This window comes from Diaphorina citri, unplaced genomic scaffold (assembly GCF_000475195.1).
Source record: "Diaphorina citri unplaced genomic scaffold, Diaci psyllid genome assembly version 1.1 scaffold314, whole genome shotgun sequence".
Classification (NCBI taxonomy): domain Eukaryota; kingdom Metazoa; phylum Arthropoda; class Insecta; order Hemiptera; family Psyllidae; genus Diaphorina; species Diaphorina citri.
Genome location: NW_007377749.1, coordinates 205362 through 225832, shown reverse-complemented (window position 1 = coordinate 225832; position 20471 = coordinate 205362). Strand labels below are relative to the sequence as shown.

The 20471-nt window shown below is 37.6% G+C and overlaps 3 protein-coding genes across 3 annotated transcripts; 1 reads left to right on the top strand and 2 right to left on the bottom strand.

The window, feature by feature from the left end:
* The first annotated feature begins 18 nt into the window (after positions 1–18).
* LOC103507455 lies at positions 19–6704 on the top strand. Its single transcript, XM_017443333.2, has 8 exons — positions 19–353; positions 1828–1871; positions 2005–2329; positions 3093–3224; positions 4285–4435; positions 5389–5477; positions 6054–6434; positions 6613–6704. Exons 1-8 carry the CDS (start codon positions 311–313, stop codon positions 6702–6704), a joined length of 1257 nt encoding a protein of 418 aa, XP_017298822.2. The 5' UTR covers positions 19–310.
* Positions 6705–6763: 59 nt separating this feature from the next.
* On the bottom strand, positions 6764–19413 carry LOC103507454. The gene is made up of 6 exons (XM_026822306.1): positions 18898–19413; positions 9579–9951; positions 8525–8682; positions 8146–8490; positions 7578–8034; positions 6764–7291 (listed from the first exon to the last, which is right to left on the bottom strand). Exons 1-6 carry the CDS (start codon positions 19091–19093, stop codon positions 6859–6861), a joined length of 1962 nt encoding a protein of 653 aa, XP_026678107.1. The 5' UTR covers positions 19094–19413; the 3' UTR covers positions 6764–6858.
* On the bottom strand, positions 16466–17643 carry LOC103507444. Its single transcript, XM_008471916.3, has 2 exons — positions 17541–17643; positions 16466–16926 (listed from the first exon to the last, which is right to left on the bottom strand). Exons 1-2 carry the CDS (start codon positions 17630–17632, stop codon positions 16494–16496), a joined length of 525 nt encoding a protein of 174 aa, XP_008470138.1. The 5' UTR covers positions 17633–17643; the 3' UTR covers positions 16466–16493.
* Positions 19414–20471: the final 1058 nt, after the last annotated feature.

Here is a 20471-nt window from a genome sequence, read left to right as displayed (position 1 = left end):
TAAATCGATTTAAAAAATTTTTTCAAATGACCTTGGTCGTGATTCGGGAGCAAGTGGAACCCCAAGTGAAAACGGGCCCATCCCGAGTTTACCCAATTCGAACTTCGAAAATTCACACAGTTTTCCTTCACAAGGAAACAGTTCTTCCTTTGGTGCTTCCCCTGAGACTGTGTCGCACAATGCTTCATCTCTTGCTCAACACAATTTTTCCTCAAATTCATCATCGCAATTTTCGCACAATAGTGATCGGGTTTCTAGCACTCAAGGAAGCTTGGAACGTGATAATAACAGTATTAACACCAATAGTGATATGAGTACTCCAAGTAGAAAGGACTTTCGCCTTCCCTTACCAGGTAATTATTTTTTTAAATTATTATTATTTGAAGAGGTTTGATAGAGGAAACTGTAAGTGCTTGTCCCGAAAGTGAAGAGAGAATTCAGACAGGATAGGTGAAAGCTGGCCGTTTCGAGAACAACCTTATCTGTTTAGGATAAAATCCGCTCCGGGCGGCAATCGAACCCGCGACCGGCTCACAGCATGCTTTCATAAAGTAAGTATTAGGTATTACATTTCTTAAAGTAAGTTATTCAGTACTTACCTGTCAGTATTTTAATTACCGACTTAACTTGTAAGATTTGAATCCATTTCTTTGATCAATTTTCAGTAGGTGTAAAAAATAAGGTAGGTACCCATTGTATTTTAACAAAATCCCTTACAATAACTAAATAACATTCACACACTGTTTCAACATTTGAGAAGTGCCGTGTAACTGACTACAATATTGAGTTGTTTGAAAGTAATATTTACACCAATAGTGATATGAGTACTCCAAGTAGAAAGGACTTTCGCCTTCCCTTACCAGGTAATTATTTTTTTTAAATTATTATTATTTGAAGAGGTTTGATAGAGGGAACTGTAAGTGCTAAGGTCTTATTGTCCCGAAAGTGAAGAGAGAATTAAGACAGGATAGGTGAAAGCTGGCCGTTTCGAGAACAACCTTATCTGTTTAGGATAAAATCCGCTCCGGGCGGCAATCGAACCCGCGACCTAGCGTTCACAAAACAGATGCGCTACCCTCCACGCTATCCAGGCTTTTTAGTTTAGATCTTGGTTTGTATTGTATGTTTGTGTCAAATCTTAGGAGACTATTTCGAGCCAGTTTAACAGGGTTTGTTAGATTCTCAAACAAATATGTAATGAAATTCCATGTTTAGGCTGGGATTTGAACCCACATACATACTCCAGTTTACCAGACGAACACCACGCCAGGACATCTTTACATTTCTCCTCTTTTTCTCGATTTCAGACCTCCCGGCCTCTTCAAACAGTGGCACCCCAAAATCAAAAACCAGTGAAGATGCCGTCAGTGTGTATCTAACGCCTCCAAACTTTGCCGATCACTCTACCCATTCCAGCCAGGACAGTTTAGAAGACAGCAGCTCCCAAATATCGGCCCCCGAGCTGAACGGACTCATTGTAGGGGGAGGTCCCCCAATATCGGACACTGGGCCGGACATTATGTCCGTGTCCCAGTATTCGGACAACCGGTTTGATTCATCGGATAACCGGTCGCTATCGCGCTACTCTCCACGCTATCCAGGCTTTTTAGTTTAGATCTTGGTTTGTATTGTATGTTTGTATCAAATCTTAGGAGACTATTTTGAGCCAGTTTAACAGGGTTTGTTAGATTCTCAAACAAATATGTAATGAAATTCTATGTTTAGGCTGGGATTTGAACCCACAATGTGGGTCATACATACTCCAGTTTACCAGACGAACACCACGCCAGGACAACTTTACATTTCTCCTCTTTTTCTCGATTTCAGACCTCCCGGCCTCTTCAAACAGTGACACTCCAAAATCAAAAACCGGTGAAGATGCCGTCAGTGTGTATCTAACGCCTCCAACATTTGCGGATCCTCATTCTACCCGTTCCAGCCAGGACAGTTTAGAAGACAGCAGCTCCCAAATATCGGCCCCCGAGCTGAACGGACTCATTGTAGAGTGAAGATGCCGTCAGTGTGTATCTAACGCCTCCAACATTTGCCGATCCTCATTCTACCCGTTCCAGCCAGGACAGTTTAGAAGACAGCAGCTCCCAAATATCGGCCCCCGAGCTGAACGGACTCATTGTAGGGGGAGGACCCCCAATATCGGACACTGGGCCGGACATTATGTCCGTGTCCCAGTATTCGGACAACCGGTTTGATTCATCGGATAACCGGTCGCTATCGGATTTGTCTTCGGTGACTACGGTGGATGATTGTGGTGGATCTGTGTACTCGAGTGCGACGTCTAACAATGAGTTCTCCGGCCTTAGGATAATGGGTAAGACTTGGTTTTTCTTTCCAGGGTTTATACGCAACCTGGAAAACATGGAAAAGTCATGGAATCTGAAAATCGGCCAAAAAGTCCAAGAAAAGGTTTGGAATTTAATTCTGGCAGAAGCGTAAAAACCCTGATTTTGTTCTCTTTTTGTCCTCTTTCATGAGAACGTAATTTTACATTCTGGTTTAAAATAGGAGCATCAAGTGTGCCGGGAGGCGCACGAACGTCAAGAGCTCGATGCCCGGCCTGCATTAACAGATTAACATGAAATAGAGAAATGATTTTAATAACGAGACCCCTAAAGTTAGAAACACACTACTATCACATAATGTGGCATTAAGATTTGACTCAGTGGTCGGGTGGTCCACTGAAAAGAGTTCTTAACCCTTTGAAGCACGCGACCTCAAATTTTGGGAATTTTTTAAAATTTCTCAAAAATCCCAGTTCAGATATGATAAAAAATGAGGTTTCTGAAAAAATCCGCCCAACCCCGCCCATTTTATGGGGGGTGGTTACTCAGTGAAACCGGTATGCTGAACGTTTTCTGTGAATTCCCTTGTTGGAGGAGAATGACTAGTCTTGGTCCATTTGATTCCTTGAGCATACAAACGGTCTGCAAGGGGCATCATGTTGTCATCTGAATCAGCATCTTCATCTCTGGCAACATTTGTTACATTATTTTCAATGACTACTTCCTGATCTTCCACAGTATTTAACTCACTCGCTCTCTGATTCGTAAACACTATCCTATTTCGATTTGCAGGTGATACAGGTATTGGAGAATTAACACCGATCACTTCTTACATATCATCCCGTGAATCACATCCTGCTGATTTAAACTCTGCTGATGAACAAGCGCTTGATGCCACGCTGTATATTGATTCAGATTATACAGGTATGTCATTTTCATGATCATATTCATATTACCGGACTAGTTCTTCAATGAAGAACTGACTAGTTCATTGAAACTGACTAGTTCTTCAATGAAGAACTCAGAAAAAGGTCTGCTACAGACTGCAGCCTACAGTTCCCCTGAAAGGCCCAATTGAATTTAAAAAAAAATGCAATTATTCCAATCTAGGAGGGGTGAAAAACCAATGATTCTACTCCTATATCTAATTATTTTGGACTTGTGGCTCTAAAAAGAGGTTATTTTTTCCCTAATGTACGTATTTTAAATTATTGAATATTTCTTCCAAAATCATCAAAATCAAAGAAACCCGTTTGGGAGTCATCAAAGATTTTCATGAAAGGGTTCCTACGCGGGGCCTCTAAAGACACGATCGGCCTAAGATCTATTGAGAAAATGTTCTTGGGTTGAACATATCTACCAAATTTCTTCAAAAGTAGATGAACTGGTTGAGTTTTAGAGGTATGGTAAAACAAACAGACAACTAAGTAAATGTAAAATCGTGGAGTTAAAACATTCAAATCACTTCCTTTGTTCTCAATATCTCTTCCATCATTGACACGTACAGGGTGTTCAAAATCTCTTCCATTATATACAGGGTGTCTGCGAGGTGTGGACGAGGACGTGGACAGTCTGTCCATCTGTTCGACCCCGTATGGTAAAACAAACAGACAACTAAGTAAATGTAAAATCGTGAAGTTAAAACATTCAAATCACTTCCTTTGTTCTCAATATCTCTTCCATCATTGACACATACAGGGTGTTCAAAATCTCTTCCATTATATACAGGGTGTCTGCGAGGTGTGGACGAGGACGTGGACAGTCTGTCCATCTGTTCGACCACGGGGCCTCACAAGACACGATCGGCCTAAGATCTATTGAGAAAATGTTGTGTTGAACATATCCACCAAATTTCTTCAAAAGTAGATGAACTGGTTGAGTTTTAGAGGTATGGTGAAACAAATAGACAACCAAATGTAAAATCGTGGAGTTAAACACATTCAAAATCACTTCCTTTGTTCAATATCTCTTCCATTATATACAGGGTGTCTGCGAGGTGTGGACGAGGACGTGGACAGTCTGTCCATCTGTTCGACCAGTGATGGAGGTGTCTCTTCCACCCAACTGCATCATAAGAGAGGGGCTCTGGAGGAGAAGTGTGCCCGATATGAAGCCCATGTACAGGAGTTGAATAGGTGAGGTTTGCACACGACTTTTGTATTCCAAGATTTAATAAAAAGAAGAAGAAGAAGAAGAAGAAGAAGAAGAAGAAGAAGAAGAAGAAGAAGAAGAAGAAGAAGAAGAAGAAGCAAGATTTAAAGGAAGAAGAAGAAAAAGAATTAAAAAAAGGTGCTATAAATATCATACCACTTTCTATTGCATACGGAAGAACAAAAAAGTTAATTTTTCCCCCTGAACAAGGTATTTATAAAAGAAAAAGAAAAAAAAATCGATTGAAGAAAAGGAAGAGAGGTTTGATAGAGGGAACTCTAACAATGAACGTCTTCTTCTGAAATCGAAGAGAGGAAGACAGGATAGGAGAAAGCCAGCCGTTCCGAGAACGAACCTTATCTGTATAGGATCAGGTTGGCCCTGGGTAGGAATCGAATCTCAAACAGAGGTCCGTTCTCAGAAAGACTGGCTTTCTTCTATTCTCGATTTGCTTTCGGGAAGATAAGACCTTAGCGGTTACAGTACTTACCTACAGTTCCCAAAAAAGGTGCTATAAATATCATACAACTTTCTATTGGATACGGAAGAACAAAAAAGTTAATTTTTTCCCCCTGAACCAGGTATTTATAAAGAAAAAGGAAAGAAAATCGATTGAAGAAAAGGAAGAGAGGTTTGATAGAGGGAACTCTAACAATGGGGATCTTCTTCTGAAATCGAAGAGAGGAAGACAGGATAGGAGAAAGCCAGCCGTTCCGAGAACGAACCTTATCTGTGTAGGGTCAGGTTCGCCCTGGGTAGGAATCGAATCTCAAACAGAGGTCCGTTCTCAGAAAGACTGGCTTTCTTCTACTCTCGATTTGCTTTCGGGAAGATAAGACCTTAGCGGTTACAGTACTTACCTACAGTTCCCTCCTTGATAGACGAAAAAAACTTATTGGATAAAACCTAATATGCTTCCTCAAATCTGAATTCTCAGGGAGAACGAGCTCCTGAAACATCAACTCCGCAAGTATGTAACCGCGGTACAGTTGCTCAATAAACAGCACAATGCTACTCCTAGTTTTAGCGAAAACACGACTATAATATAATGAACTTGTGTGTTTCCTCAAATATAAATTTGTGTGTTTCCTCAAATATAAACTTGTGTGTTTCCTCAAATTATTCCCCAGGGAGAACGACAAGGGCAAGGAAACCCTAGACCCTTGACAAATGGAGTGTGCCTGAAGGCATGTGATGTGTTTCAAATATCCACATATTCCTTTATATTGATAAAAATTGTTTTTAATACATCAGATCTGGTAGGAGGACTGTAAATAGCACATACAACATGCCCTTAAGCTTAGTTAAAGTGCTAAAAAATAAAAACTAAATAAATCATGAGAAATAAAGTTGTTGTTGTTGTTTGCAAATGTCGGGTTATTTGACTACTAGGTCATTTTACCTCTGGCTTCCCAATATTTACCTGTTTGGTCAGCATGTAGGTAGTAATTCCAATATTTCAACACATATTTTACCATCTCTAGCAAAGAGTATAATGGAACAACTTATTCTAAGCTGACAGACTAAATAAAGCACTACTTACTTTACCGATTCGCGCTAAAAGAAAGTCAGCTTTTCCAATACCCCAACCTTCATTTTCAGACATCTCCCCTGTGGTATTCGCGCTCAACACCGACTGTCCAGAGCTTAACGACTCCTCCCCCGAGGCCACTCACCTCCTGCTCAAACACTGCACTGAACCTGTGATCCTCGCCTCTCCAGACCACCAGTCCAACCACGGCTCTCACTCCCCCTACGGGGTATCACCGGGCTCTAGCCCGTCCAAACTGAGACGGGCTAAGAGGCCCACTCAGAGTATTATATCATTTGACGATGAAAACCGAGGGATGTCCATTGCCAAACCTGTGGAGAAACTCCCCGCCCGGCGAGATGAGAAGACAAACGTCCTTGAAAATTATTCAAACGTCCTTGAAAAAATTTCAAATGACCTTGGTCGTGATTTGGGAGCAAGTGGAACCCCAAGTGAAAACAGGCCCTCCCCGAGTTTACCCAATTCGAACTTCGAAAATTCACACAGTTTTCCTTCACAAGGAAACAGTTCTTCCTTTCGTGCTTCCCCTGAGACTGTGTCGCACAATGCTTCATCTCTTGCTCAACACAATTTTTCCTCAAATTCACCATCGCAATTTTCGCACAATAGTGATCGGGTTTCTAGCACTCAAGGAAGCTTGGAACGTGATAATAACAGTATTAACACCAATAGTGATGACGTCACGGCATACGCTCCCGTAGGCGATGACGTCATAATTCATGACTCCCGCTTCGTTTGTTTGTGCGCAAGACATCTAAAATCAAAATTTAGGAGAGTAAGAAGAAAAAATTAGGAGAGTAAAAGAATAGGTTAGAGGAATTGTTACATGCAGGAGCAATAGGGTCGGTCTCGTTTTCAAGATTTCGAGTTGTCCACCAAGGTGGGCGTAATACTGACCGAGTCCGGGATGTTGAGGATTTGATTCAGCGAGTGGCTACCTCCCATCGAGTTATACTTGGAGGCAATATTGGCCGAGCCGGATGGGGTGGCAGTCACAGAGATTGAGCTTTGATTGAGAGCGTTCTGAATAAGCTGGGCTGTCAGGGCTGCAGCAGTGGTGGCGTTGGATGACCCGTTGCTGTGCCGCTTGCGACTTCTCCCGTTCTGCATCTTCGGTGTGATACTTATCGAGCTCTCCAGACCGCTGAGGTACTTGGTGAGATCGGGATCGAAGAAGGCACTGGGAGGCATCATGGGAAAGGGGAAGTTCTGGAGGAGGTTGTGATTGTTGAGGATGTTCTGAATGGAGGGGGAGGATTTGGACGAGTTCTGGCGCATCGGCTCCGACCTGAAATCAGAGGGGAAATGTTTAGGATATTACTTTTTTTTCTTTTTCCGAGGTATGAAAAATCTGTAAAATAATAATAATAAAATAACTGCACAAGAACTCACGTAAATTACAATGGAGGAAAAGATACAAACAGGGGCAACAGCTGCATTATCAGATATTAAAGAAATTTAAAGTTTCTCAAGAGTTTCAAGCTTACTTATGTAAATCGTATTGGTCCTCGTGATTCGTATTATTAAAATTAAAACTAGGGGCAAAATTTACATTAAATAAATCACTAACTCACCTGTGTCTGCCATTACTCTGAGATGGTCTTGACTTGGACGACGAAGAGCTGCTAGCACGATTTGACGAGGTAGAAATAGAAAGATCCATCGCTGCTCCAGCGTCCGAGTATTTAGCCGAGTGTCCCGAACTTGAAGTACTCGTAGGGTTGGAACTTCTGGACACGGTACTATCGGGGGATGCTCGAGATGAGGAGGAATCGGGAGAATTCGCGTGAATATTCAGGTTCAGCGGGACGTCAGATCCGTTCGTCAGGTGAGATTGAGATGCGAGAGCAGAAGCATTGGCAGCTGCCACCTCTAGATCTTCAGCTGTGTCTGGGGTGTCCAGAGGGTCTTTCTCAAGAGGATCTCTGTCCTCGGTGTCATTGAGACTGGGTTCTTCTTTCTCATCATTCATTGTTGATTCGTTGATGGTAGACTCGTTGATAGTGGTGGATTCATTAGCATCCGTGTCATCTTGCTTGTCCTCGGTGTCATTGAGACAGGGTTCTTCTTTCTCATCATTCATTGTTGATTCGTTGATGGTAGACTCGTTGATAGTGGTGGATTCATTAGCATCCGTGTCATCTTGCATGCTAGCAGACGCATTGATAACCGAGTCAAACGTCTCATCTAGCAGCGAGGCAGACATGGTGTTGGACTTGGCCGTGCTGTTCAGAGACGAATCCATCGTGTTCAAAGGTTTCTTGAACTCGGCCTCTTCCTTCTCGCCGTTCTTAAAATCGAAGATCTCCGGCTTCCACAGCTGATTGTAGAAGAAATTGTTGACAAGCTCTATGTCGCTATCGATGGCGTTCAGCAGTTGACTGCTGATGTCAAAGTGTTCTTCCTCTTCGACGATTTTCTGATTGTTCTGCAGCATTTGGAGGAGGGGTTTGCAGCCGGCTGCCAAGTCTTGGGCGATCATGACGGCTGGAGGCAGACATGGTGTTGGACTTGGCAGTGCTGTTCAGAGACGAATCCATCGTGTTCAAAGGTTTCTTGAACTCGGCCTCTTCCTTATCTCCGTTCTTAAAATCGAAAATCTCCGGCTTCCACAGCTGATTGTAGAAGAAATTGTTGACAAGCTCTATGTCGCTATCGATGGCGTTCAGCAGTTGACTGCTGATGTAGTTAAAAACATTACTTTCCCTACCAAGGATTTAGGATAACGAAACTTTTCTTCTTCGAAAAGTGATTGTTATGAATTACAATGGTGCTCTTTGTTGATGATGAATTTGTGCATACTTCTATGATTCAAAATGTTTTTGAATATTAGCTGTTTTCATTATTTACATTGTTGTGGTTTTCTGAACTTAAAGTTGGCACATACCTTTGTATGTACTGGACGTTTCGGGTCTAAATTCCAGACACGTCTTCAGCAGATTGTCACAATTATATTATATCATCCGCGTGCCAACTTCAAGTCTAAAAAATCACAACATTGTAACAACTTAAGTAGGTAGGATTTTTTGGCAAATTAAAAAAAAGTCATTAAATTTTCATTATTTATTTTAAAATAAAAAAGAAGAAGAGTTCGGTTTTGTTTGAATTGAAGTTATCGTCCAGGGCATTTTCTGTAACTTAACCTTGTTCCTCTCTCTCTCTACTCCACAGGATGAAGGACAATGAACCTTTACAGATAGATGAACAACATCTCAAGGTCACAGCTGATGGACAAGTACACTCCCTCATCATTAACAAGGTAAATATCTCTTCATTTGAATACCTAATGAGAGAAGTACTTATAAATACCTAAGTGTAAGTACCAGGGGAGGTACAAAATTACATCTATCCTCAAGATAAATATAATTGATACTTAGCTGTTTTTATTTACACATTTGTATTACTGTTTGTCTTTCTCTATACACCTTGTAATATTTACTGATGACAGGTGTAAAAAAAAACCTACAATATGTTTTGGGAAAACACTAAATTCAATACACTGAATGCTGAGGCTCAAATGTGGCCTGATGCAATGGAATGGGTGCACTGCCAGACACACAGATCTTTACACTTACCATCTTGAAAAATGAACTCGATTGCTTTCATACTGGTTGGAGCTTTGTACACTAAATTCAATACACTGAATGCTGAGGCTCGAATGTGGCCTGATGCAATGAGTGCACTGCCAGACACACAGATCTTTACACTTACCATCTTGAAAAATGAACTCAATTGCTTTCATACTGGTTGGAGCTTTGTAGCGACACTGAACTCGCTTGTTGTCCTCCTTCAATCGTTGAGTGAGCGACTTCATTTCAATGAATCGCAACAGGAGCATCTCTTGCTTTGGCCGATCTCGCATCAGAGCATGGTAGTATTTGAACATGTATGTTCGCACTTTGAGAGGCACTTTTTCATCACATTTTTGTGGGCATGTACAGAGGATCTCTGTGAAAAGTAAGAGATGATTAGATTAAAAAGTGGTAATGAAATTGAAACCAAAATTAAATTTCTAGATCAGCAGAGTATCTCTAACTTATCTGAAACACAATACAGATGAGGTAGTATGTTAATTAAATGAAATTTGATGAAATTGAAACCAAAATTAATTTTCTAGATCAGCAGAGTATCTCTAACTTATCTGAAACACAATACAGATGAGGTAGTATGTTAATTCAATGAAATTTAAGTTAATTAAAACACTCCTTAAGCAAGTATCTTCCCTCTTATAAAAGGATTTTCGTAATGTCCCATTGACGCGCCTTATGCACAACTACCCCCACATCTTACGACAAATTACAAGAGCATGAAATGAGCCTTATAGTAGCATTATTGTTGCTATTAATATTCTATTACTATTTTTATCTTCAACAACAATAAACCGTCAGCTTGATGTCATATACACTGACCTTGAAAAATTTTTCGATAAAATTCAGACCCAAACCTTACTAGGATCCATGAAAATCTTTGGCTTTTCCGAAAATATGATAAATTTTTTTTATACATACCTAACAAATAGAGAGAATATAGAAATGAAATTTAAGTTAATTAAATGACACAAGTAAATTAAAATTAAACAATGGATGAGAAAAATGTCTCTTTTTTAAGGGCTTCTTATTCACTCAGTGGCAGGATTCTCATTTCTGTTAGTTCTTCCACCCAATCACTATTTATTAGTCAAGTTCCCAGTAAGTATCCCTTCATATCCATATTCTATTATTATTATTATTATTATTATATAACTATTAAAACTGGCTCACATCATGCTTTCTTAAAGTAAGTATTACATTTCTTAAAGTAAGTTATTCAGTACTTACCTATCAGTATTTTAATTACCGACTTAACTTGTAAGATTTGAATCCATTTCTTTGATCAATTTTCAGTAGGCGTAAAAAATAAGGTACCCATTGTATTTTGACAAAATCCCTTAAAATAACTAAATAACATTCACACACTGTTTCAACATTTGAGAAGTGCCGTGTAACTGACTTACAATATTGAGTTGTTTGAAAGTAATATTCTTTTAACCAGTATGGCATCAAACTTGGAGGAGGAGCAAAGTTTGCGAGAGTGTGAGGATCGTGAATCGAACCCGCGACCGAGCTCTTACAAGATAAATGCGCTACTCTCTGAATTTTATGTTGCTTTGCTAACAAAAATAATAATACCTAATAGAAAGTAAAAAAGACCATTCTCGGTTATCGTTATTGAAAACACGTTTTTGAAGAACCAACTTTTTCAATGTCATACAACGGACCCTTCTTCCTTTCATCGAAACGTTTCCAAAAGTTTCTTCAAAATTCCGCCAGGTAGCGCCACCAATGTCATACAACGGACCCTTCTTCCTTTCATCGAAACGTTTCCAAAAGTTTCTTCAAAATTCCGCCAGGTAGCGCCACGTATATCAATAAACCTAATCAGCTGATTTCACACTCCCTTACCCCTACTTCCCCTCCTCCTATCAGTAATGGAAGGAAAACAAGAAATATTTGATTTTTATTGATAAGGGTGTAGGTATTTTATTAGAACTTGAATTAAATTGCCAGTGTTTGTCCTCTAATTAATTGTAGTTCCAATAAAGTGTTTGTTTTTTTATCATAATCTCAAGGAAATGTGTTTAACTCGCCTTACGTTCTGTGTTTTTGTTGCCAACAATAAAACTTTGTGGTGAATCTGTGAGGTAAAGTTTAAAAGTTGCTACACCAACCAGGAAGAGAACTTTATCAACAATTCTCACCTAAATTTTTCGTTTAAATCTAAAACCATTGCCATTTTCTAGAGACTATAGCTAGGGATACAAATAGATAATTTGGCACTATGGTTTTGTTATTCGTTTAGCAGGAAATGATAAATCTACAGTGACACATCAAGAGGTCAGCATAGGATTACGGTGAATCTGTGAGGTAAAGTTTTAAAAGTTGCTACACCAACCAGGAAGAGAACTTTATCAACAATTCTCACCTAATATTTTCGTTTAAATGTAATACCATTGCCATTTTCTAGAGACCAGCTAGGGATACAAGTAGATAATTTGGCACTATGGTTTTGTTATTCGTTTAGCAGGAAATGATAAATCTACAGTGACACATCAAGAGGTCAGCATAGGATTACAATATTTTTGTTTAAATGTAATACCATTGCCATTTTCTAGAGACTAGCTAGGGATACAAGTAGATAATTTGGCACTATGGTTTTGTTATTCGTTTAGCAGGAAATGATAAATCTTCAGTCTATAAACTGTATACAGTGACACATCAAGAGGTCAGCATAGGATTACTCATAGAATATTTAGATGAGTTAACACAAATTCTGTTTGTGCTCTTATTGATAGAAGGATTTGTAACTGCTAAGGTCTTATCATCCCAAAAGCAAAGATTTGTGCTCTTATTGATAGAAGGATTTGTAACTGCTAAGGTCTTATCATCCCAAAAGCAAAGAGAGAAAGAAGACGAGATAGGAGAAAGCCAGCCATTCTGAGAAAGAACCTTATCTGTTCAGGATAAAATCTGCCCTGGGTGGAATCAAACCCATGACCTAGCACTTACAAGGCAGACAGTCTACCCTCCATCCCTCCAAGCTAACTAGGTTGGCACATCAAGGGAATATTGTACAGCTTCTGGCTAATGTTGTTGTTACTCATTCAGCGGTCACACTTTTCCATTGATTTAAAAGCCAAGCAATAAGCACAAGCAACCAATCAACCAAGTTCTACAACACAACACATGCCATACCATACCTACTTATTAAATTATTCTAAATTCATTGTAACATCCAAATACTTACACCATACTTAATACTTTAGATAGGCACCCACATCTTACGACAAATTACAAGAGCATGAAATGAGCCTTATCGTAGCATTATTGTTGCTATTAATATTCTATTACTATTTTTATCTTCAACAACAATGACATCACATATTGCTAAATTACTTAAAACCGGATTCTCGTTACCCTCGTCATCGGACAGGTCAACTGAGTCTGAAAGAAAATGAGCATTTTCATTATTATTATTATTATTAACCAATAAAGAAAAAAAAAAAAATAAAAAAGATTAATCCTTGAACTTTTATCCTAATATGTACCTAATGAGAGAAGTAGGTACTTATAAATACCTATGTGTAAGTACCAGGGGAGGTACAAAATTACATCTATCCTCAAGATAAATATAATTGATCCTTAGCTGTTTTTATGTACACATTTGTATTACGGTTTGTCTTTCTCTATACACCTTGTAATATTTACTGATGACAGGTGTAAAAAAAAACCTACAATCTACCCTTCATCCCTCCAAGCTAACTAGGTTGGCACATCAAGGGAATATTGTACATCTTCTGGCTAATGTTGTAGTTACTCATTCAGCAGTCACACTTTTCCATTGATTTAAAAGCCAAGCAATAAGCATAAGCAACCAAGTTGTACAACACAACACATACCATACCATACCTACTTATTAAATTATTCTAAATTCATTGTAACATCCAAATACTTACACCATACCTAATACTTTAGTTAGGCACCCACATCTTATGACAAATTACAAGAGCATGAAATGAGCCTTATAGTAGCATTATTGTTGCTATTAATATTCTATTACTATTTTTATCTTCAACAACAATGACATCACATATTGCTAAATTACTTAAAACTGGCTCACAGCATGCTTTCTTAAAGTAAGTATTACATTTCTTAAAGTAAGTTATTCAGTACTTACCTATCAGTATTTTAATTACCAACTTAACTTGTAAGATTTGAATCCATTTCTTTGATCAATTTTCAGTAGGCGTAAAAAATAAGGTACCCATTGTATTTTGACAAAATCCCTTAAAATAACTAAATAACATTCACACACTGTTTCAACATTTGAGAAGTGCCGTGTAACTGACTACAATATTGAGTTGTTTGAAAGTAATATTCTCTTAACCAGTATGGCATCGAACTTGGAGGAGGAGCAAAGTTTGCGAGAGTGTGAGGAGTATGTTCAACAACACAATGTTCAACAGATGCTCAAGGATTGCATTGTTCAGCTGTGCGTCACCAAACCCGACAATCCCATCTCATTTCTACGGGAATATTTTCAGAAATTGGAAAGGGTAAGTGCTGATGATTCATTTATTTTATTTTTGTTCTTTTAAGTTTCCAATTTTTAGCTAGCACTTGGCAATTTTACTAAGAAGTTATGTAGGATGGAGAAATTATTCCAAGCCTTTCCCTTACTTTAATTTACCTACAACGTCCTATTTAACTTTACAAAATTATAGTATTTCTTAACCTCTGAGAATGCTTGGAGATTATTCATGTATAATCTCCAAGGATTCTTGAAGTTAACAAACACAAAGTATTTAAAATGAGCTTATACCATCTGTTATTACTAGCACTCCCAAATACCTATGTACCTACTTTGATTTTAAAACTGATGGAGACAAATAAAGGAAAGACTGACTTTTTCTTTTCTAGAAAAATACACATAAGTCTATTTAGGAAATACAAAAAAGGAGGTACATTTTTAGCTAGCACTTGGCAATTTTACTAAGAAGTTATGCAGGATGGAGAAATTATTCCAAGCCTTTCCCTTACTTTAATTTACCTACAAAGTCCTATTTAACTTTACAAAATTATAGTATTTCTTAACCTCTGAGAATGCTTGGAGATTATTCATGTATAATCTCCAAGGATTCTTGAAGTTAACAAACACAAAGTATTTAAAATGAGCTTATACCATCTGTTATTACTAGCACTCCCAAATACCTATGTACCTACTTTGATTTTAAAACTGATGGAGACAAATAAAGGAAAGACTGACTTTTTCTTTTCTAGAAAAATACACATAAGTCTATTTAGGAAATACAAAAAAGGAGGTATATAATTTAACTTAGGAGTAAGTAGTTTTATGTAAATGGGGGAACCTAATAATAAATTATACAAATTTGAAAAAAAATACCTGCTACATGTTCACATAAAAATAGTAATACTGTCAAAGAAGTACTTTGGACACAAATTTAATGATTCATTGCTTGGGGCTTCTGATGGAAACATCATTTTAATTATAAATACCTCCAACAAATATCTGTTGTGTAATAGAATAGAACCCATTGATAGCTTAGAGGTAATTGCCAAAGGGATTTTTCTTCTATTATTAGGATTCAAGAGCCCAGCATGGAAGTCATTTTTGGCAAGCTTAATTTATTTTAACACAGCTATCACATAACAAATAGACCTGGAGATGAGTGAATTATTATAATCCTAAGTACAACGTGTATTGTGTAATGTAAACGTAAGGAAAAACAGAGTCCCTGACTAACAATAAAAATACCAAATTCTCCCTGAATTGATCATCATTTGAGTATCAAAAGGCTTAACACTAAACGAAACAGTGACAATAAATACTAACACATACGAATTACATAACAAATAGACCTGGAGATGAGTTAATTATTATAATTCTAAGTACAACGTGTAATGTAAACGTAAGGAAAAACAGAGTCCCTGACTAACAATAAAAATACAAAAATATCAAATTCTCCCTGAATTGATCATCATTTGAGTATCAAAAGGCTTAACACTAAACGAAACAGTGACAATAAATACTAACACATACGAATCAAAAAAAATACAAAAATATCAAATTCTCCCTGAATCGATCATCATTTGAGTATCAAAAGGCTTAACACTAAACGAAACATTGACAATAAATACTAACACATACGAATATTAATACTAACAGTTTGTGTAATATTAAATCAATTAAATATTACTTTGTACATTCTACGGAGATCAGATACTCTAGTGCTAGAAAAATATTTGGAATAAAAATGATAATTGATTGTTACTTTTTAAATAATAAGAACTTACTTTTTAAATAATAAATTATTGTCCCTAAATGTAATGATATGGCAATAGGATTCTCAAGTAAACTTTGTTGAGAACCCCTGTTTGATTTGGAAATGTAGTTCCTCTTTCTAAACCCTCCCTATCTAAAAAAAAAACTGAACTGTTTACAATGTCATGAAAATTGCGAATGGCATTGGCCACGGCTGGTATTAGGTTAGAATGCCTGTGTAGGTTACCTATTAGTTTATCACTTTGGAAGACCCTGAGTGCCTGAGTTTTGAAGGAGAAAAAGAAGGAACTGACTAGTTCTGTTATCACACAGTATATTGTCTGGATTAATTTTGGACTAGTCAAGTTTACTAACACACCTAAAACAATCAAAGAACACATCTAAAATCAAAATTTAGGAGAGTAAGAAGAAAAATTTAGGAGAGTAAAAGAATAGGTTAGAGGAACTGTTACATGCAGGAGCAATAAGGTCGGTCTTGTTTTCAAGATTTCGAGTTGTCCACCAAGGTGGGCGTAATACTGACCGAGTCTGGGATGTTGAGGATTTGATTCAGCGGCAAAATTTAGGAGAGTAAGAAGAAAAATTCAGGAGAGTAAAAGAATAGGTTAGAGGAACTGTTACATGCAGGAGCAATAGGGTCGGTCTTGTTTTCAAGATTTCGAGTTGTCCACCAAGGTGGGCGTAATACTGACCGAGTCTGGGATGTTGAGGATTTGATTCAGCGAGTGGCTACCTCCCATCGAGTTATACTTGGAGGCAATATTGGCTGAGCCGGATGGGGAGGCAGTCACAGAGATTGAGCTTTGATTGAGAGCGTTCTGAATAAGCTGGGCTGTCAGGGCTGCAGCAGTGGTGGCGTTGGATGACCCGTTGCTGTGCCGCTTGCGACTTCTCCCGTTCTGCATCTTCGGTGTGATACTTATCGAGCTCTCCAGACCGCTGAGGTACTTGGTGAGATCGGGATCGAAGAAGGCACTGGGAGGCATCATGGGGAAGGGGAAGTTCTGGAGGAGGTTGTGATTGTTGAGGATGTTCTGAATGGAGGGGGAGGATTTGGACGAGTTCTGGCGCATCGGCTCCGACCTGAAATCGGAGGGGAAATGTTTAGGTTATTACTTTTTTTCTTTTTCCGAGGTATGAAAAATCTGTAAAATAATAAGAATAAAATAACTGCACAAGAACCCACGTAAATTACAATGGAGGAAAAGATACAAACAGGGGCAACAGCTGCATTATCAGATATTAAAGAAATATAAAGTTTCTCAAGAGTCTTAAGCTTACTTATGTAAATCATATTGGTCCTCCTCGTGATTCGTATTATTAAAATCTAAAATTAGGGGCAAAATTTACATTAAATAAATCACTAACTCACCTGTGTCTGCCATTACTCTGAGATGGTCTTGACTTGGACGACGAAGAGCTAGGAAATGTTTAGGATATTACTTTTTTTTTCTTTTTCCGAGGTATGAAAAACCTGTAAAATAATAAGAATAAAATAACTGCACAAGAACCCACGTAAATTAGAATGGAGGAAAAGATACAAACAGGGGCACCAGCTGCATTATCAGATATTAAAGAAATTTAAAGTTTCTCAAGAGTCTTGAGCTTACTTATGTAAATCGTATTGGTCCTCGTGATTCGTATTATTAAAATTAAAACTAGGGGCAAAATTTACATCAAATAAATCACTAACTCACCTGTGTCTGCCATTACTCTGACATGGTCTTGACTTGGACGACGAAGAAGAGCTGCTAGCACGATTTGACGAGGTAGAAATAGAAAGATCCATCGCTGCTCCAGCGTCCGATCTCCTACAACCAGTTTTTTTTTCTCCAATTTGATTAAAGACAAATGAACTACTAAGTAGGTAGGTAGGTACCTACAATAATACTTCTAGCATTGCAGGAGTTGTGTTCAATTTCATTTACTTAAACACTTATTTAGGGACCTATACTTAATTCTGACTTGAACTTGTAAGTCCCTATTGGTGTTCATAAAGAATAATTAGGGACCTATACTTCATTCTGACTTGACCTTGTCTTGAACTTGTAAGTCCCTGTGTTCATAAAGAATATTTAAGTAGGGACCTATACTTAATTCTGACTTGAACTTGTAAGTCCCTATTTGTGTTCATAAAGAATATTTAGGGACCTATACTTAATTCTGACTTGAACTTGTAAGTCCCTATTCGTGTTCATAAAGAATATTTAGGGACATACTTAATTCTGACTTGAACTTGTAAGTCCCTATTTGTGTTCATAAAGGATAAATCAAAAATCAAGAGTGAACAAATTCAATAAAAATGTCAAATGTTTTACATTAGGTTTGTCACCTGCCTACCTATGTAAATACTTACTTCAAATTCAAAGATATAGGAAACAAAGTTAAGTGTCAGAAGAATGAGAAGAGAGAGAACCTTTTCTGCTCAAATTCAATGAAAAAGACAGAGGGATTCATAGTGGGGGAAGCTAAATAAAAAAAAAATATATACCTACCTACCACAAAACAGACCCTGAAGTACAGGACAATTTAAAACAGCATCATATTTCTATATGACTCACTAAACTGTCCCAAATCTTAAAACCCTCTAGTAAAATATTAAATGATGAGAAGAGAGAGGACCTTTTCTGCTCAAATTCAATGAAAAAGACAGAGGGATTCATAGTGGGGGAAGCTAAATAATAAAAAAAATATATACCTACCTACCACAAAACAGACCCTGAAGTACAGGACAATTTAAAACAGCATCATATTTTTATATGACTCACTAAACTGTCCCAAATCTTAAAACCCTCTAGTAAAATATTAAATGCCTCTAAAACCTAGAACTAACCTGGTTTAAAATGGGTAGGTATTTACCCAAGGTATTATAAAAGATTACTTGAACCTTTTATTATTAACAATACAAATTATCATGAGGTAGATAAACCTGATAAGAAATAAATTATCAAAACTGATAAATGATAAGCACAAACAATAATTATTTAAAATTGAAATTAATAGTGCGTTTTAAAATTAGCCCAAAGAAAAAAAAAAGCATGTAGTTCCACTTACCTGGCAAGGATTTGTTAGTAACCACTCGTCCATGGGGTCTAGACTGGCTCAGTCCCATGGATTTCAACATCTGCATTTTCTTGATCAATTGAATATCCTGCTCAGAGAGCATTGAAACGTCAAAATTGTCATTTTCATTCGAATTTGTCCCCATTTCTTCAGAATTTGCCAAAGGATCTGCTTCAGCAGACGCCATTATCCTTCACACTAGATCGGGTCACTTCCTTTCTACGAGACAACACAAATGGCAGATGGTCTCTATCCTTTGTCCCCGAAATACAAGGGAAACAGGCAGCCAGCTATTTATCCCCTATTGCAAAAGATGGTTGTTCACATGAGAATGCGACCTTGAAATCTTGGAGAGAGGATCTCGCGATGACCTAAATTCGAATTTCTTGCACAATTATTCGAAAATTATTACCAATAGATTACTCTTTTTACTTTTTATTTTTAAAATGTTAATTTAAAAAAAATAAATCGAGAATTAACACGGATTAAATTGTTTTAAAAAATAAAATTTGAGGATTTTTTGTATCAAACGGACCCGACAACTTTCGCTTTCTTTTTTGTTTACTATATTTGCAATGTTGCCAGATGGCTCCTGTGGTGTTACGCTCACTGTACAGATTTCTATGCTCAATGAGTATTGCTCATTCAGTCATTCCATTCAAAGTTTTTTACTTTCTATTACTACAGTATAGCGGAGCTATACTAGTAATGAAAGTATTGCAATCGGTCCAAATTTTCAAAATCGGGAACGATTTAAAATACTATTACTTTCTATTACTACAGTATAGCGGAGCTATACTAGTAATGAAAGTATTGCAATCGGTCCAAATTTTCAAAATCGGGAAATGGTTGGAAATATCCGTGTTTTGACCCTGATTCAAAAAAGTGGTTTTTAGCCCATGGTCTGTACGTTACGTACGTACGTACTACAGGTTTAAATGGGAAAAAGTAGAACAAAAAAGTAGTTTTTGTCCCATGGTCTGTACGTATGTATGTACCACAGGTTTAAATGGGAAAAGGTTGTATACAAAATATCTCAAGACCGGTTTGTGCTCATGGTCTGTACGTACGAACGTACGTACGTACGTACTACAGGTTTAAATGGGAAAAAGTAGAAAGTTGTGAACAAAATATCTCAAGAACGGTTTGTCGTAAAGCGATGAAATTTGGTATGCTATCCCGGTATGGTCCAAGAACGCGACTGTAACAATTTGGTAAAAATCGGACAGTCACTCATCCAGATATCAACCAAAGTCAATGTTGCTTCAAACTTCGGACTTAGAAAAATTTTCAAAAAAAAAAATCAATAATTTTTTTCATACTTTATATGATTCCTTATCACAAGGCGAGTATTTTAAGATAGGAAATTTTTGGTCGAAAATTGACCGCCGTAGGCGGTCGATTTTGGACTTAGAAAAATTTTCAAAAAAAAAAAAAATTAATTTTTTTCATACTTTATATGATTCCTTATCACAAGGCGAGTATTTTAAGATAGGAAATTTTTGGTCGAAAATTGACCGCCGTAGGCGGTCGATTTTGGACTTAGAAAAATTTTCAAAAAAAAA

Excerpts from the sequence above, each read along its gene's own strand:
- LOC103507455 (XM_017443333.2), top strand. The coding sequence starts at position 311 with ATGAGTACTCCAAGTAGAAAGGACTTTCGCCTTCCCTTACCAG. Across the intron at positions 4,436-5,388 it reads CATGTACAGGAGTTGAATAG|GGAGAACGAGCTCCTGAAAC; the intron begins GTGAGGTTTGCA and ends CTGAATTCTCAG. Across the intron at positions 5,478-6,053 it reads CAATGCTACTCCTAGTTTTA|ACATCTCCCCTGTGGTATTC; the intron begins GCGAAAACACGA and ends CTTCATTTTCAG.
- LOC103507444 (XM_008471916.3), bottom strand. The coding sequence starts at position 17,632 with ATGGATCTTTCTATTTCTACCTCGTCAAATCGTGCTAGCAGCTCTTCT. Across the intron at positions 16,927-17,540 it reads CAGAGTAATGGCAGACACAG|GTCGGAGCCGATGCGCCAGA; the intron begins GTGAGTTAGTGA and ends CTCCGATTTCAG.
- LOC103507454 (XM_026822306.1), bottom strand. The coding sequence starts at position 19,093 with ATGGCGTCTGCTGAAGCAGATCCTTTGGCAAATTCTGAAGAAATGGGG. Across the intron at positions 9,952-18,897 it reads TACTAACAAATCCTTGCCAG|AGATCCTCTGTACATGCCCA; the intron begins GTAAGTGGAACT and ends TACTTTTCACAG. Across the intron at positions 7,292-7,577 it reads CAGAGTAATGGCAGACACAG|GTCGGAGCCGATGCGCCAGA; the intron begins GTGAGTTAGTGA and ends CTCTGATTTCAG.